This window comes from Amaranthus tricolor, chromosome 1 (genome assembly GCF_026212465.1).
Source record: "Amaranthus tricolor cultivar Red isolate AtriRed21 chromosome 1, ASM2621246v1, whole genome shotgun sequence".
Taxonomy (NCBI): Eukaryota; Viridiplantae; Streptophyta; class Magnoliopsida; order Caryophyllales; family Amaranthaceae; genus Amaranthus; species Amaranthus tricolor.
The window spans coordinates 38,414,351-38,429,801 of record NC_080047.1 but is presented as its reverse complement, the minus strand read 5'-3'; the positions used below and the strand labels follow the sequence as shown (position 1 = coordinate 38,429,801).

The 15,451-nt window shown below is 33.1% G+C and overlaps 1 protein-coding gene across 4 annotated transcripts; it reads left to right on the top strand.

Moving 5' to 3' along the window:
• The first annotated feature begins 937 nt into the window (after window positions 1–937).
• Window positions 938–15,370, top strand: LOC130817403 (uncharacterized). Of its 4 annotated transcripts, none has more exons than XM_057683097.1 (15): window positions 938–1,174; window positions 4,458–4,523; window positions 4,923–5,039; window positions 5,118–5,251; window positions 6,644–6,770; window positions 7,791–7,872; window positions 7,948–8,018; window positions 8,106–8,147; window positions 10,599–10,723; window positions 11,385–11,478; window positions 11,667–11,736; window positions 11,819–12,003; window positions 12,091–12,196; window positions 13,450–13,536; window positions 14,089–15,369. In XM_057683097.1, the coding sequence occupies exons 2-15, from the start codon at window positions 4,510–4,512 to the stop codon at window positions 14,188–14,190; spliced, it is 1,356 nt and encodes a 451-aa protein (XP_057539080.1). In that variant the 5' UTR covers window positions 938–1,174; window positions 4,458–4,509; the 3' UTR covers window positions 14,191–15,369. The 4 variants fall into 4 exon arrangements, 3 of the variants coding, with proteins under 3 accessions (XP_057539080.1, XP_057539092.1, XP_057539075.1); XR_009043779.1 differs by lacking the exons at window positions 938–1,174; window positions 4,458–4,523 and adding exons at window positions 1,264–3,071; window positions 13,617–13,827 and having other exon boundaries at window positions 14,089–15,370; XM_057683109.1 differs by lacking the exon at window positions 4,458–4,523.
• Window positions 15,371–15,451: the final 81 nt, after the last annotated feature.

The following is a 15,451-nucleotide window of genomic DNA, read 5'->3' as shown; positions in this document are numbered from 1 at the left end:
GGGGTTTTTTGAAATGTTGATTTATTGATTGTTTGAATTCAATAATACTAGTAAAATTCCCTCAAAGTTGTTGATTTGTTGATTGGTTGATGATAAATTTGGGCTTTTGGTAATGGATTAGGGCATTTTTTGTTTTTCTTCCCTATTTTTTTACAATTTCCATTTTAAATGGTGGTGTGTTGAAGTAGACTTGGATACAGATGATAAGGATAAAGTAACTTTGCTGAATTTGGTAATGGATTGGAAAGATGAGTGCATTAAAACTAACAAGCTTATACCTAAAAATCCCTCACTTGCGTATGTTTGGAAGATGAATTATGTTAAACTGAATTGTGATCAAGACCTAATGACCATGTTTGAGAGGTTCAATGATAATGAAATGATTTTTATTTGGGTTGGTGCACTTGAAGAGGAAAGTAGTTTTATGAAATCGGTTAGGAGTCTTAGGGATTTGCAAGCGTCACAGAACCCTGTACCACTTTTTGAACATTATAATACTAATTAAGTAAATATGTATTAGTGCTTGGAAGATTCCTTTTGAAATTATGAAATACACCTTTTGACCTTATAAAGTGTACCGTTTGAATTATTTATTAGTGCTTAAAATGTACATTTTGAATTTTATAATGCCAATAATTTGAATGAAAACAAAATTATTACAATATTTATGGGCTTTAATGAATTAAACGGTAAATTAAATGTTAAAATGACGAATTAAACATTTGAGAACAAAAACTGAATGCTAACATGTGGAAAAAACTTACAAAATAATAAATTAAACGAAATTAACAAAAACTTAGCAGAGTTAGATAGTGCGATGTGAAATTTTCTTAAAAAAATGCTACAACTCATATTTTAGATAGTGGAATTTCCTTATAAGTAAATATATACGTGATTAAGGTAGAGTTAGGGTATTAATATGAAAATTACTTCTCTTTGGTTCATCAAATAACCGCACGGCACTGCTTCTCCCTCTCCCTCACGTTTTCCTTCCAACAGCACAGTAATTCCTTCCCCCTCACATTCTCTTCTTCCTTGACCTCCCTCCCTCATACCACAGCCCAGCCGCCAGCCAGCAGCCTGACAACAGCCGCCGCCGCACGCAACCCACCCCTTGACGCTGCCTGCCACCGCCCAAAAAGCCCCCGTCGCGCCCCTTTTCTTCCTCATTTTTGTGAGCTCTTTGTTCTTGTTAAATTAGTGTTTTCATTATAAAGTTTTGGGTATCTTCATGTTTCTTAGTTTAAATTAAGTTAGTAATGGGTAAGTGTTAGAAGTGTAAATTGAATAGGGAAAATTGTTAGACCTAAAAAAGAAATTTTTTTTATGTAAAAAATATTTTTTTTTGTCAAAAACTACCTAGAAAATTTAAATTTATTTTTTTTGTCAAAGAGTACCTACTAACGATTAGTATCCAAAATTCCGTTAGTAAATCATGACTTGACAATAAAAAAAGAAAAAATCAGAAAAATAAAAAAATCATTGCCACGAAAGGACTGCCTTAATTTGTTGGTTCAATGTTGTGTGATGGGAGATATTATCTAGCTTGCCGAACTTTATGGTTTATGCCGAATTTGGTTGATTTTTTTTTCTTTTTTTGGTCATGATTAAGCTTTATTGACAGAAGTGGAGTTTTGCAAGTTTTTAGTTTGGAGGGGTATTGTTTATGGTCTCAGTTAACCGGAATGAATTCGATTTTTTGGGTTTCAATCGAACAAATCAAGGTCAAATGGAACATGAATCTATGAACTTAAAGTCTAATTTTTCTGATTTTTTTTTTTTTTAAATCTTGATTTTCTAACAAATTTTGGATGGTAACCGTTAATAGGTACTCCTTGACAACAAAAATAAATTTTCTAGGTAGTTTTTGACCAAGAAAAATGTTCTAGGTAGTTTTTCACAAAAGTAACCTTTTTCTAGGTGGTTTCTGATAATTTTTCCCATTGAATATTTACGGTTTGTATCAAGGATAAAAATAATGGTAGTATGTACTACTTTTATGTATTTTGGTGTTAGGACAGCTTTATAGAAGCTTTTGATAAGTGTTATTATTGTTTAATAATGATGGTGTTGATGGTTAGAAATAGTTTGGGTTGTATGTCACTTTTAATAGTTGTTAAATGTTAATTTTATTATGTGTATGGTGATGGATATGATTATTGTTATTGTTTGGTGGTTAATTGTCTTTGTTGAAGAATTTGTTAATTGTGGGTACATTTTTTATGTTTAATTGCCATCGTTAGTTTATTCAATTGTTGTTCCAAGTTGTGTAATGTGGCCAAATCATAGAAAATTAGTGCTATGAGTTTCTAAGCTACTAATTGCTTTGTTCTTATTCTTTGTCGCTTCAAACCTTGAGGAATGTTTCAAATTTGATTGAAAATTATCATCATAATGAGTTAAGTCATTAAAAACAAGTGTAACCATTACGTTATACGAATTAAGTACACATAGTCTTGTTTTATTGCCAAAGTGAATGAATTGAATCTTTCTCTCTTGAATATACCTTGTTTTAGAATTGAATGAAAACTAATGTTATGGTTAGATTGAATTAATGGTATAGTTCATGAGTAAACATGTTGTGTGTATGGTTAGACTTTAGAGTGCGTTTTCAGATGAGTTGTAACTTGTAAGGATGGTAGTGTAGTGGGGTACTTCTTAGAGAAAGTAGCTTTTAAATGAAGTCAAGTAGACTTACTAGTCTTACTTTAAACTTGTATAGGTGTCTGGTTTATAAAGGGGGCGTAAGAATCTCTTTCGAAGTGATTGATGCTGTAATACCCCAGATTTAGCTTGAAAAAGGATTGATAGACTACTCATATCAACAAGGTGCATCTTCTTTTCTAGGAGCCCATTTGCTAAGAACTCCACAGTTAAGCGTGCTTGGTGGAGAGCAATCTTAGGATGGGTGACCTCCTGGGAAGTTTTCCCGGGTGCGCACGAGTGAGGCCAAAGTGCGCTGGAAAGACTTGTGTTGGTTTGTGGGGCTAGTCTACAGTCTCGATGAGTAGTCACCAGCGGTCCGAGGGGCCGGGGTGTTACAGATGCGATTTGTTGTCTTGCAGTTGCGGGTACTTACACGCTGTCGCTAACCCTTGCATGTTCTTGGAATATGTTTTCATTGAGTAACAATATTATATGAGTTATGTTAACTACAGGGGCAGAGCAAACAATTCCGAGGCCGCGTTTATTTTTCATAAATTTCTAAATCGAGCCCCTTCATAATTAAAAAGAAAGATTTTCTTAAACAAATTAAAAAGCAACACAATATTAATTTTAAGTACTAGAATTAAATAAAAACTCAGCACAATTTCTAATTTTATTAATATTTATTATAAAAATAACTTAAATCAAGTTGTTAAAATTAGACTTTCATCTCTAATGTTAAGATGGAAGAGAAAAATAATAATAGATTAATGACTAATAATAAAAAGAGTATAATTTTGAAGGTTTGAAAAATTAAAAAATAGTTGATTATTTTTATAAATTAAGTTAGTGATAATTGATTTTTGATGAATGTGTAAAAGTTAAGAGAAGATATTTGGAAGTATAAGAGTTGCTTTGAAAAAAGATAAAGAAGGAAAGAATAAATGTAATTAATAGGTTTTGAACATATGACCTTTGATATGTTAAGTCAAACTTTTACCAATTATTCTACCACAATAGTATATTATTCTATGATTTTTTAATATGAGGCGCTTTTGGTTTGGGGCCTTGTGCAGTTGGACACCCCGCATAGCCCTAGAATCGCCCCTGGTTGATTATGATTTGCTGAAACATTATTAAGTTGCTATTTCAAGTGTGGATTGGTATGTAGATATGGTAGAAAATGATTTTTGATGTCGCAAGATTGGAATGTTGGACTATATGAGATAGAATGGGAATGGTTCCCTTATTGACAAGTTTTGTTTTATGTTTTATGAATGGAAACGCGTCCCTTATTGATGGAGTAGTGAAATTGATTAGCTGTAATGGGAATGACTCCCTTATTGATGAGATATCAAGTTGGTTGTTTATCGTGACTCCAACAATTGGTACCCTAGTTGGTTTAGTTCCTAGAGGTGATCATTTGTATATGGTCGTTGTACAAGGGTATGATCATACTTTGTCATTGGCGCGGGCATGGTCGTCACTGCCCTTAGTTGAGGTGTTACCATGTGGGTCTTGCAAACCCCAGTATGGTGGCCTCTTATCACATTAGAGAATGCATAAAATCAAAGAAGAGAAGAAAGATAATGAAGGCATTAAGAAGTATATTGAAATAAGAAGTAATTAGAGTTGCTACTTACATATTAAAATGTCACCTCTATTTCGTGGTTGTTATGCTGATATTGATAGGTGGTTATATAGATAACATATTGTTAGTTATTGACGTGTACTGTTTGTTTTCTTTGTTGATGCCTCGTCTTTGATGGTCCTACTATGACATGTTTGTCATATGATCTTACGTAAAGCAGTGGGGATCATGTAGATAGACCTTATAGGTCATGGAGTTGCTTTGCATTGCCTATGGGGAGAAATGAGTGAGAATCTTGAAGTATTTAATAATCTTATTGTTATTGACTCTACATGTAGTTTCTTTCATTTAAGTTGTTTATATTTTAAGTTTGAGGCATATGTCCTCCTTTTGTGTAATTCGGTTTCAGTTACAAATTTTTTTAAAAGATTTTTTTTTTTAATATTTAGATTGTATTTTAAAAAAATGAATTCAAAGGTATTTTCATAATTTCACAAAATATGGTGAATTTGAGAAGCTAATTTTGTTACCTTTTGCCTGTTTGAAAACCGAGTCAAGAACCCTTTTTATACTGTGCAAATGCCTCATGCAAAAAACCCCAAATCAGGATTTAAGGATTAAAATCCAACATTTGATACGAAAGTAGTTTATTTATTTCGAATAACCCTAATTCGTGCTCTTTCAGCATTTGTACTATCGTATTCATGGAGAATTCAAATCGATTGACATGGCAAGGTTGCAGTGTGTTGCTTGATATTAACGATGGCGAGCGTGTTGTTTTCGCTCGCCTTTCAGCTGCCGCGTAAGTTTTATCATGAATTCTTTAAATCAATAAATTTTTCTCATTTTGAACATTTCAATATCTGAGTTAGCTTTGCAGGACTTTGAAGATTGGCAAGCAAAATTATTCTCTGCGTCCAATAATAGGTTGTCCTTTTGGCTCGCTATTTCGAGTTGAAAATGGGAAAGATGGACCTTATCTTATTCGCGTTGTACCAAACGAAGTAGGATTGGGTATATTTGCTTTGAATTTTCTTTTTTTTTTCCTGTAGATTTATTGAATCTGTAATCTATCTTTTGAGGTCATTGTCATCTATTATATCTTGTTTTTTGGATTACAGCCTACTAGGTGGGCTTTAGGGTCGAGGGTCAGTTGAGAATCGAACTCATGACTTTTATGGAAAGTGAATTATCAACTGAGAGTAGACCTAATTTTTTAGTGTGTTATTATTTAAGCATGCTCTAAGAGATCTTTTTTTATATAAATTTATCATTTATTATTATTTTTTTCCTTCACTTTTATTGTTTCTTGCTACCTAGGTGAGATGTGAGTATAATTATTACTTGGTGAGTCGTAGCCTTGTTATTATCTAGTAACTAGTTAATTTGCATATTTGTTTCTTTATATGTGCCTTGGAGTTTGCTACAACAAGTACATAAAGTTGCTCTTACTTTAATTTTCGAGCTGTTTTGAGGGAGTATTTAAGATTTGTATGTAATTGCTCTCTAGAATCTTGATGTTGTCTGGGCCACAAAAACTTATGTTGAGATAAATGTACAGGTTTTTAAGAGATAAATTTATTTGCATATTTTTTCCTTTTAGTCTTGAATTTTTTATATTCCATTTGCACAATTGCAAATGCACAATGTATTTTTTGGTATGAATTAGGGATTGTTCAAGATTATAATTTGGACTATTATCAGGCAACTAAACAAAGCTCCTATTATGTTTGTACTATTAAGCAAACAAGAGAAATCATCCTGGCTTAGTAGGTGAGAGGGCTCATTTACTCTATAAACCTCACATTAGTTGCGTATGTCGATGTGGAATTGTAATGACTTCCAATCCATTCCATTACGTTCGAACCCCCCGTAAGGCCCAACGTCCTCCTTGGTCACGACTGGCTTAAATCAGGTCATCGTTCGAGTTGGATCCTCGTTGGTCACGGGTGGCTTTACCCAAGCCATCATTTCGTAGGCCACCACTACGTGTCAACTCTGATACCATTTTTATACCAATGAGAGAACTTACCCGAAAGACTAGCCTAGTAGGTGAGAGAGCTCATTTACTCTATAAATCTCACATTAGTTGCCCATACAACTGATGTGGGATAAAGTCCCATAACTTTGTAATAGCCTTACTCCATTATGTTACAGTTTGACCTGGTCATGATATCACATTTCAACGTGACATAGAATCTTCAATGTCAAAATATGAAAATTCTTAGTCAACTAACTTTGGTTGTTATTCATATTAGATGTTATTCCTCAAGAATGTGTTTGGGCTACTTGACGGTTTGCAATCATTTGTTTAGATTTTTCAATGGATTTAAAACTTGTGTCTTTAAGTTTTTCCGTTGTTGGTAATGACTTATTGTTTCTTACTTTGCTTTCTCCTTATTTTAGGTAATAATATTCAGGATGGAGAAAATGAGCAAGTTGAGGACGGTGAGGAATTGAAGGACAATAGAGCTTTAGTTGATAACAACACTGCTCAAAGTCTCACCGGGGATGACATAGATGAAATGCGAAGGTAAGATTATTTCAATTTATTATTCTCTAGGGACAATTTGTTTAGAGAGAATTATACGTTGCTTGATTGAAATGGTTCGGCATATATGAATAATTTATCTTGAGATAATTGTATTATCAAGTACGACAAATGTTAGATGTAGATTTTCTTTCGGATGGTCAAATGAGTATTGATCATATTATTTTTTGATTTGGTTATAAGGGAGCTAGATATTCGAAAGTGATGTAACTTCATAACTTGTGATTAGTTTTATCTCGTTCACTGAATATTTATAACCAATTAGTTGTAACAATGTTTCACTTGACTTGAACCATTTTGATGGGTTCATGATGTTGGTGTTTTGAAATGGAGTAAGCTGTCACAAATCATTAGAACTATTATATTTGAGTATTTGATGTATTACCTAGCCACAATGGTGCTTTGTGGTTCTATAATCTTCTATGACAACTTGTGTTATTATGAGTTGTATGGAACTCAAGTTTTTCTTTAGACACTTTTAAATTGTTTTTTAGTTTTGTTCGATGTGTATTAATAGATCCACAATTTTGTATGTTTTTTTATAGTTTGTGAAAGTTCACACTCGATTGTATCATAATCATAGACAGAAACAGAAAAATTTTGGATGTCTAAAAAATAGAGTAATGTGAAACCGTATTTTTTAGTTGCTAGTATTAACTTATCCTTAAAGCTTAGTTTTGAAAGGTATGAGGCGCTTTAAGGAGATAAGAACACGCCCTAAAACACAGGAAAATTAAAATGAAGACCATAAAAAGTACCCAAAAGAAAATAAGAAATAAAGAAGAAAAGAGAAACTAAGAAGAGAAACATAACTTGTGGATGCTCTCTAACACATTACAAGGCCCGCTCCTTAAAAACTCATATCGCCTTGGACCGATCAAGGTGCCCAACTTTCGTCTGTCCAAGGTGCTTGCCTTATGTGCGCATAGACGAACTTCTTAGAACTAAGTTCTGAAGTTCTATTTTTGTTGCAATCTCAGAAATTTCATTCGTCTTGTGCAGACAGGGTGCAACAGGAGGCCAAATCGTGGAAGCTTTGATCGCCCATAGCACGACTTTTGAGAAGAAGACTTCTTTTTCGCAGGTTCTTTATAATCGATTTTAACTCAAAGTCATTTTCCCATTGTGAAACATTCTGATTATCTGTCAGCTGCTGCAGGAAAAGTATCGGCTTCGTAAGCAAAAAAAATATGCTCCTACGGTATTGGTTAGGCGTCCATTTGCTCGTAGGTGGGTATTGCAACTGTTTTTCTTTGGCTTACTTCATTTTTTAGATATGTTAATTTTGAGTTTAACATACTTATATGATTCTTTTAGCATATGTGATGCATACTTCAGGAAGGTTCCTACCAAAATAGGGTAATGCCAATACTCCTTGACTTTCATTTCATTATTTCAAGCAACATTTTCTTGCAATTCTTTAAGCTTTCTGTTGGATGATATATGCCAATGATTTATCTTACAAAAATGCGTACATGCTTGTTAGAAGCCTATAGTGCTATCAGTTGATCCCACATCTTTGTTTGTATTACCAGTGATACCTTGTGCTTTGTGTAATGTGCATTGTCAGTTTAATTCAATTTGGTTTCTCTTTTCCATTGTTTGTCCAAATATAATTCCTTTCATAGTGTGATTGAGATTGTCATGTTTTAGTTTGGACAAACACTATCTTGTTATTAATTTCAAGTTTATAAGAATATTGGATAAGGTGTTGTTGCAAACAGTTATATTTGGTTAAAATTCCTTGAAAACTGAGAAGCTTGAAACTAAGGTTCGATAATGTATTAAGCTCTCCAATGTACCATCTAGGCCATCATTTTCTTCATTTCATGAAATTGGGTCCAAAATTTACGCAATTAGATGGATACCACCGCCATTGCATTTACCCCAATGCCAAGAAATGGTCTTACCTTAGCAGAAACTTGCATGGACAATTTTTAATACTTGAAGCTTAGCATGAGTCATTATTTGATTATCAAATATGGAATATTTGTTTAAAAAATCATGCAGAATCATGTATTGCATATTATACTTGTAATTTTTTGAAATAAGGGATAAGGTACACCAAAAACATTGATGCAAAAGTTTGAATACTTTTGTCATCATTCCTACTTCTCTCTCTTGTTCTTCTTTGCTCTTTCATCTACGTTGTATATTTCATATTGAAAGAGGAAGCATTTGAAGAATCTTTCCACTCTCCTTATCTCATCCATTATCCTCTCATTTTAAAACTATAGTCTATAGTATCTTTTACTTCCCGTGTTTTCTTCTTTGGTTTTAATTCTATTGCCATAGTGCAAAATTATGGTTTGGGTCATGGTTATGGTTATGATGCGATAACGAGGATGATGTGGTTGTCTTAGTGTAAGATGTTGCTCGAAACTATGAAATATTCTTTGAACTAATCTAAAACACGATGTTTAGATCTTTACAATGCAAGTAATGTCTGTTCGTATTCGATAGATTTAAATTCCTCTATGACTCGCCTGTTACCATAAGATGCAATTTTTTGATAGAATGCCTATTCCTTATTATTGACATGTTGCTTGTTGAATAAAATTTGTGTAGGTTATTGTGGTAGTGTTGTGAAGTGTTGCACCCGTGTAAATGTACTTGGATTTCCATGAGTTGTGTCAACAAAAATATGGATATTTGTTTGTGATGTGCGAGGCCATTTTGGGATCTCTCTACTAAGTTTTCTATTTAATTATATTTACATAGTTGTGAGCTCATAGTTTTTATATCCATACATAAAGGTTTGTGAGCTTGTAATGTGTGCAATAGGTCTAGACTACCACAAATCATCCGCATTGACTGCAAAAGTCATTTTTTGACTAAGTCTTCACATAATTAAGAATTTTAGCCTAATATGTTGAGCTTTTTTGGAGATATGATGCTATTGCATTTCCACGGCTAGAGTTTTTTGGTCATAAATTGTTATTAGGTAAATACTAGATTACAAATTTACACTGATGCAAATAAATGTTGTAATTTTGAGAATACTATAGACCGCAAGTCATAAATTTTCATTTCTTGGGGTTAATTAAAAGGTAATGAGGAGGAGGGGAGTTAAGTAAAGTAGGTTTTGAGTGTTTCATCTATAGCATCTGAATGAGCATTTTGAATTTAGACTAGGAAGGTTTTTGAAGCTCTTACACTTGTACGGTAACAGTGGATGATGGATTTAAATCATCAAGTGACTACAAAATACTTGTAGTTTTGTATTTGCAGCAGGTCTCCTGAGAGACCGTCTCTCAAGCCCAGCCCATTAAAGCTTAATGCCTACTCTTACTTGACATTCTTCTTTATGGGCCAATACAATTAGAGATGGTCTCTCAAAGGGGACGTCTCACAAGAATTTGTGTTGTATTTGTGGCAACATATTTTTATGACTTCTGTGGTTGGACTCCTTTCCTTTTGTTAATTCTTTATAGGATAGGAATTAGAATTTGTTCATAAGCAAAGTGGTCGACCCCGTAATGTTGGTATTATGACTAACATTATTGTTGGTAAAAGAAGTGCTCAACCATAGAAGCCAATGAACCGGAAGAATATTAAAATGAATCTGCCAAATTTGTGTTGTACAGATTGTATTATAGTAGTTAAATAGCATACTATGCACCTTAGTTTTCCCTTGTAGTATATCTAAATTTTTGAGTATCACAAAATCTTTTTTATTTTCTAGGTGTATTTATGCTACTATATTTACTTGTACATATTTTTGATTGGTTTTATTGAGGGATTTATAACTTTAGTTGGTAGTATATTTCTGATTATTTTACCTGTCTTGTCTTGTGTCTTGTGTAACAGGTGCTTGCGATCAGATTCTTTGTCTCTTCTGCTTTCATTGGCCAATGTCACTGCACACTCCGATGTTTTGGTGGTAGACATGGTTAGTGGGATTGTTACTGGGGCTGTAGCAGAACGTTTAGGAGGTACCTGTTGTGTGTTTCCGTATATTTTTTAATATTTTGTTGCCAGTTTTAGTTTTTGTATACAACTTGTCTTTTGCGGTGATAAGTCATGACTCCTCATCTTGATTCTCTCAAGATTTAAAGGTTTTTTTTGGCCTTTTTGTAATGCAGTCTTGCACTTAAGTTTTAATTGTCTTTTAGACATTGCAATACTGTTGAGTATTTAAATGATTGATTCATCAGCATGAGTGTATGTAGGTTAAACTTTTTATAGATGGTTTGTGTCTTGGGTGATATTCAAGTTTGAGAATGGAATATAGATACTTTTTCTCCCTGTGATGTTTTCATCTCCACATCTTGATCTGTTTTTTCGGTGATTTTTAAATTTGACAATGAGAGGATGGTAATTTTTGCCCTTCATTAGACTGCTGTTAAGTAGATAATTTCTCAAGGGGTGCTTATTGTTTCTTGATATTGTATATTTCAAGGGATATAGCTATTTATAAAGTATCTCTATGTAGTGCCAAATTCATACCAGCAACTCGGTGCACTAACTCTTTCCCATTTTGTGAATTATTCCTTATATTTATACTTTAGTAACAGATTTATTTATGCAAGTGAATGCTTTATTTTTCAAATTTGCTATAGTCTGTATATGTTCACAGATTTTCTTTTTGTTCAGGCTTTGGATATATTTGTAACACACATCTTGGTGTTGCACCTTATCCTATGGATATAGTGAGGATCTTTAATTTCAGTGATGATATATGCAAGAGGTAATTGTATTTGTCCTATTTGTTGTTTTATGATAGATTGTCTGAGATCTCCACTTTTGTTTTCAAAATAGCTATTTGTTTGAATGTCTGTTGAGTTTAAAAGATATTTTCTAACTCTCATTCTTTGTTTTTATGCACCAATTCACTATTGTTATTCACATTTTTTGTACCTTGTTATATATATTTAGGATTGTTCGTTGTTGTCTCAATGATTTATGCCCTGCTCAAAATGGAAGCCATGTAAAAGCTCAGAACGTGGTAGAATTTACAGCTCTTTAAACTAGTGTGTTTAATTTCCAGCAATACGTTTCTGCTACTAATCAGGACAGATTATTGGCAGGTAACTGTTGTGGAAAATCAGCCAGATATCATTGAAGAAGACGCTTCCACGGAAGAAAACAAGGCATTAGTTGATACTTCAAGCAAAACAACCAATAAAAATTCCATGAATTCTAAATCAATTAATGCAGGAGAAATCGCTTCAGAAGAGCTTATTACTTCATGGAAAGAAAAGGGTTTCTCTAGGTGTTTTAATTTAACACTTCTCCTAATCATTCTTTGGATTATCTAAAACATATTTAGCTTACATATTTCTGTTTGGATTATTTACAGCTTAATTGTTGCTGCTCCAGAGCTGGATGTCTGGAGCATATTGCAAAAGTTACTACCACATCTATCATATTCTGCCTCTTTTGCAATCTATCACCAATATCTCCAGGTTTGTTATCATGAAATTTTCTGAGGCTGAAAGTGTTCTCTAACTAGATAATATGTCAGTTTTGGGCCTGTGTTTACTGCCTTGCAATGTATGATATGTTAACTTCTTTTGTATGGGACTTACTTTCCTTTTTGTTTTGTGTAGACCATCAAAATATTAGGTTATATTTGGGATGCCATTTTTGAAATTCAAATGCATTTGTGGATGATTTTGGTTGAATCTTGCTTTGAACTTTTCGGTTTGAGGAGAGAAACATCTTCCTGAAATTGTTATCATGTTGAAACGAGTGAGATTCTTTATGTTGAGGCCTAGAGCAGGCGAAGAATTACTCGTATTATTTTTCAGTGTCTTTATTTATCTGAATTAAGTATCGCATGCTTATTCTTGGAAAAAAATTCAACACTCTAGTTGTGAAAACCTTTTGTTTTCATTTGATTCTTCAGTAATTAGTTTATTTTGCTTGCCATTGGATTTAGTATGTGGGTGATTTCATTTCATTGTTAACTAGTGCATGATTTAAAACGGTTTGAAAGAATTTGGGTTATTTTGGTTTATGCTACTCATCAACAAAAATTCATAACATCTAACAACAAAAGTTTGATGTGTGAGTGGAAAGGTCATACTCATAGGCTTGAGTCTCAAAAGCAGCCACTTGCAAAAATGCAGAGTGAGCTTTGCATTGTTTATGTGATAACTAACGCATGAGCATTTTAGAAATACTTTGTTCAAAAATAGAATGCCAAACCCGTTGGTATGAAGAAAGCGATAGACATTACTTGTTAATATTTTAAAGATGATTAGTAGTATGTTCCCATGGATTTTGGCGGAACAGTGAGAATGAGGGACTTTGCCTTTATTTGATTTTTAAAAAATGTGAGGAAGGAAAGGCAAGAGAAATGGAGGAACCTATATTCCTTCCTATTTTAATGAGCCAAATCCTTCGGGCTTAGAGCTCCAACATCCCTTCCCATTCATGTCTTTCTATCATAGTTGAACAAAAACTTTGTGAAAGAAACTTAAATCTAATTGATGTTGTTTATGTAATTAGGCAAAAGTGACAGGAAGTAACTCTTTTTTTTGCACAACATTAACGTATTATGAGAATGTGTTTGGCAACTTAACATATATGTGGCTTTGGAATATCTTGAGCGAATTTATATGGTAAATAGACTTAAGTTGTGTGCTTGATAACATGTGAAAGAAACACATGGTTGGTATATTGCGGCATGGACATGATTCTTTTCTTAATGCAGCCTCTTGCAATTTGCATGCATAATTTACAAAAGGAAAAATTGGCTCTTGGATTGCAAATATCGGAGCCTTGGCTCCGAGAATATCAGGTAATGTCCCACTTTTCATCAGTTTTTCGTCGTTTGTGCTGTTTGCAATTTTTATGCCATTCTCTTGTTTTGACTATTAGGTGAAAACATCATCAAAATAATCACACTATATTTGGATGAGGAGTAATGGAAGGAAAGAAAGGAGAGGGAAAAGGAGGGATTACATATCCTTTATTTGTTTACCAGTAGGGGACCAGAGGGAAATGGAGGGAAAGAAATTAGGAGGAGAAACACCTTCACATTGTGAAACAAAATAAATAAATTCTTCCTACGTTAGAAAGATTTAGAAAGGTACACACTAGTCTCTCCTCCCCTCCTTTTCCCTTCGCTGCCCTTCCTTTTCCTTCCCTTTCCCTCCCCTCCCTTACCTCCAAAAAATGTTATTCATACATAATGTTAGGAACTGAAAAGTTAGAAAAATTCTTCCATGAGAATTCGTGTATGTGACAGATTTATCTCAGATAGTCAGATGGAACGAGTAGTAAACTATTTACTTCATGATGAGTAAAAAATAATGATATATTAACATTAATAAATTCAAAAATATTGCAGGTATTGCCATCAAGAACACATCCTCGTATGCAGATGAGTGCCTGTGGTGGATATATTCTTAGTGGAATAAAGACTTGTTCAAATCAGCCTGATATCCAATGATACTCTCATAAAGGGCGATGTTTTGTGGATGGCAGACGCCTCCAATTAGGCAATATCCTGTTTGTTTTAGTCACTATTATAGATATGTAATCAAATACGCTCTTTATCTCTTATTTTGCGGGGCTTTTCGTTTTCCACACGTGTCATTATTCTTAATAGATAGGAACAAACAGTGGAGACTAATATCATGATTATTAAAATTAATTCTCTTAATTGTAAATTAGTTTTAGACAAGGTTGATTAAAGTATATTTTTATTAGCAACCGATTTTGATTATGTATAGGTGGGGATTAAAGCCTTGATCTTGTTGTCATTAACTCATCATCGTGTACTATTGAATGGTTATAGTCTCTTGTGAATATGCTTTCACTTGCTTATTTTTAGAGGTGTTCACCCGAGCAATTGATTTGATTTTGATTGGTTAAGTATTGATTCATGTGATATTGGGTTGTTTGTAATTGGGTGATAAAAACATATTGCTCACATGTTTCGGTTTTGGTAAAAATGTGTGGTTGATGAAACATTTTGTTTCACATGTTTCGTTTTTGGTGAAAAATGTTTGGTATGAAATTGGGTATGGATTAAAATTTGTTTAGTGCATATATTTATTTGATACTTTGAAGAAGAATTAGTTCAAAACATGGGTAATGTTAGGTTGGCTGATATTAAATTGAGGGTTCGATAATGAAAATATAAGTGTAATGTAATTTAACTAAAAAAATAACATGATAAATTCATGGTTTTATTTGTTCTACTCTAATTAATTTTTTTATTTTATAAATTCATACCATTTATAGATTTAATCATGTACTACCACTTTGTAATGCATTGTATGAAGTCTCTGACGTGTATTGGTTTATGTTCTTTAACAGGTTGACTTGCAGGTGGGGCTAGTGTGAGGAATCAAGCAGTAGAACCTGTAGACTTATGTTATTTTTGTCAAATAAACTTTATTGTTTTTTAATTTTATTTTGCAAGTACGCTTTTATATTGAACATTAATTAGTTTCGGATGAGACTAGTAGGTTCTCGAGTTGTAAACCTTAAGACTTCTACTGGTTTATTATTTTCGTAATTGTTATTTATTTCTTTATCACTAGAACACCGGCGGTCCTAAAAGCGGTTTAACTTAAATATTCTAAGTGGGACCCATAATTCATATTTAAATGTGAACATACGGTTGGCTTTAACTCGTGTTATTATAGTTATTTTATAAATGGTCTGAGATGTCCACTTTGTTTTCAAAATAGTTTATGTTTGAA

What these genes read in the sequence shown, in the direction of transcription:
- LOC130817403 (XM_057683092.1), top strand. Translation starts at nt 3,004, where the DNA reads ATGAGTAGTCACCAGCGGTCCGAGGGGCCGGGGTGTTACAGATGCGAT. An exon ending in AGTGATGATATATGCAAGAG is followed by an intron (nt 11,479 to 11,666) that starts GTAATTGTATTT and finishes ATATATATTTAG; the next exon opens with GATTGTTCGTTGTTGTCTCA. An exon ending in ATGTAAAAGCTCAGAACGTG is followed by an intron (nt 11,737 to 11,818) that starts GTAGAATTTACA and finishes GATTATTGGCAG; the next exon opens with GTAACTGTTGTGGAAAATCA.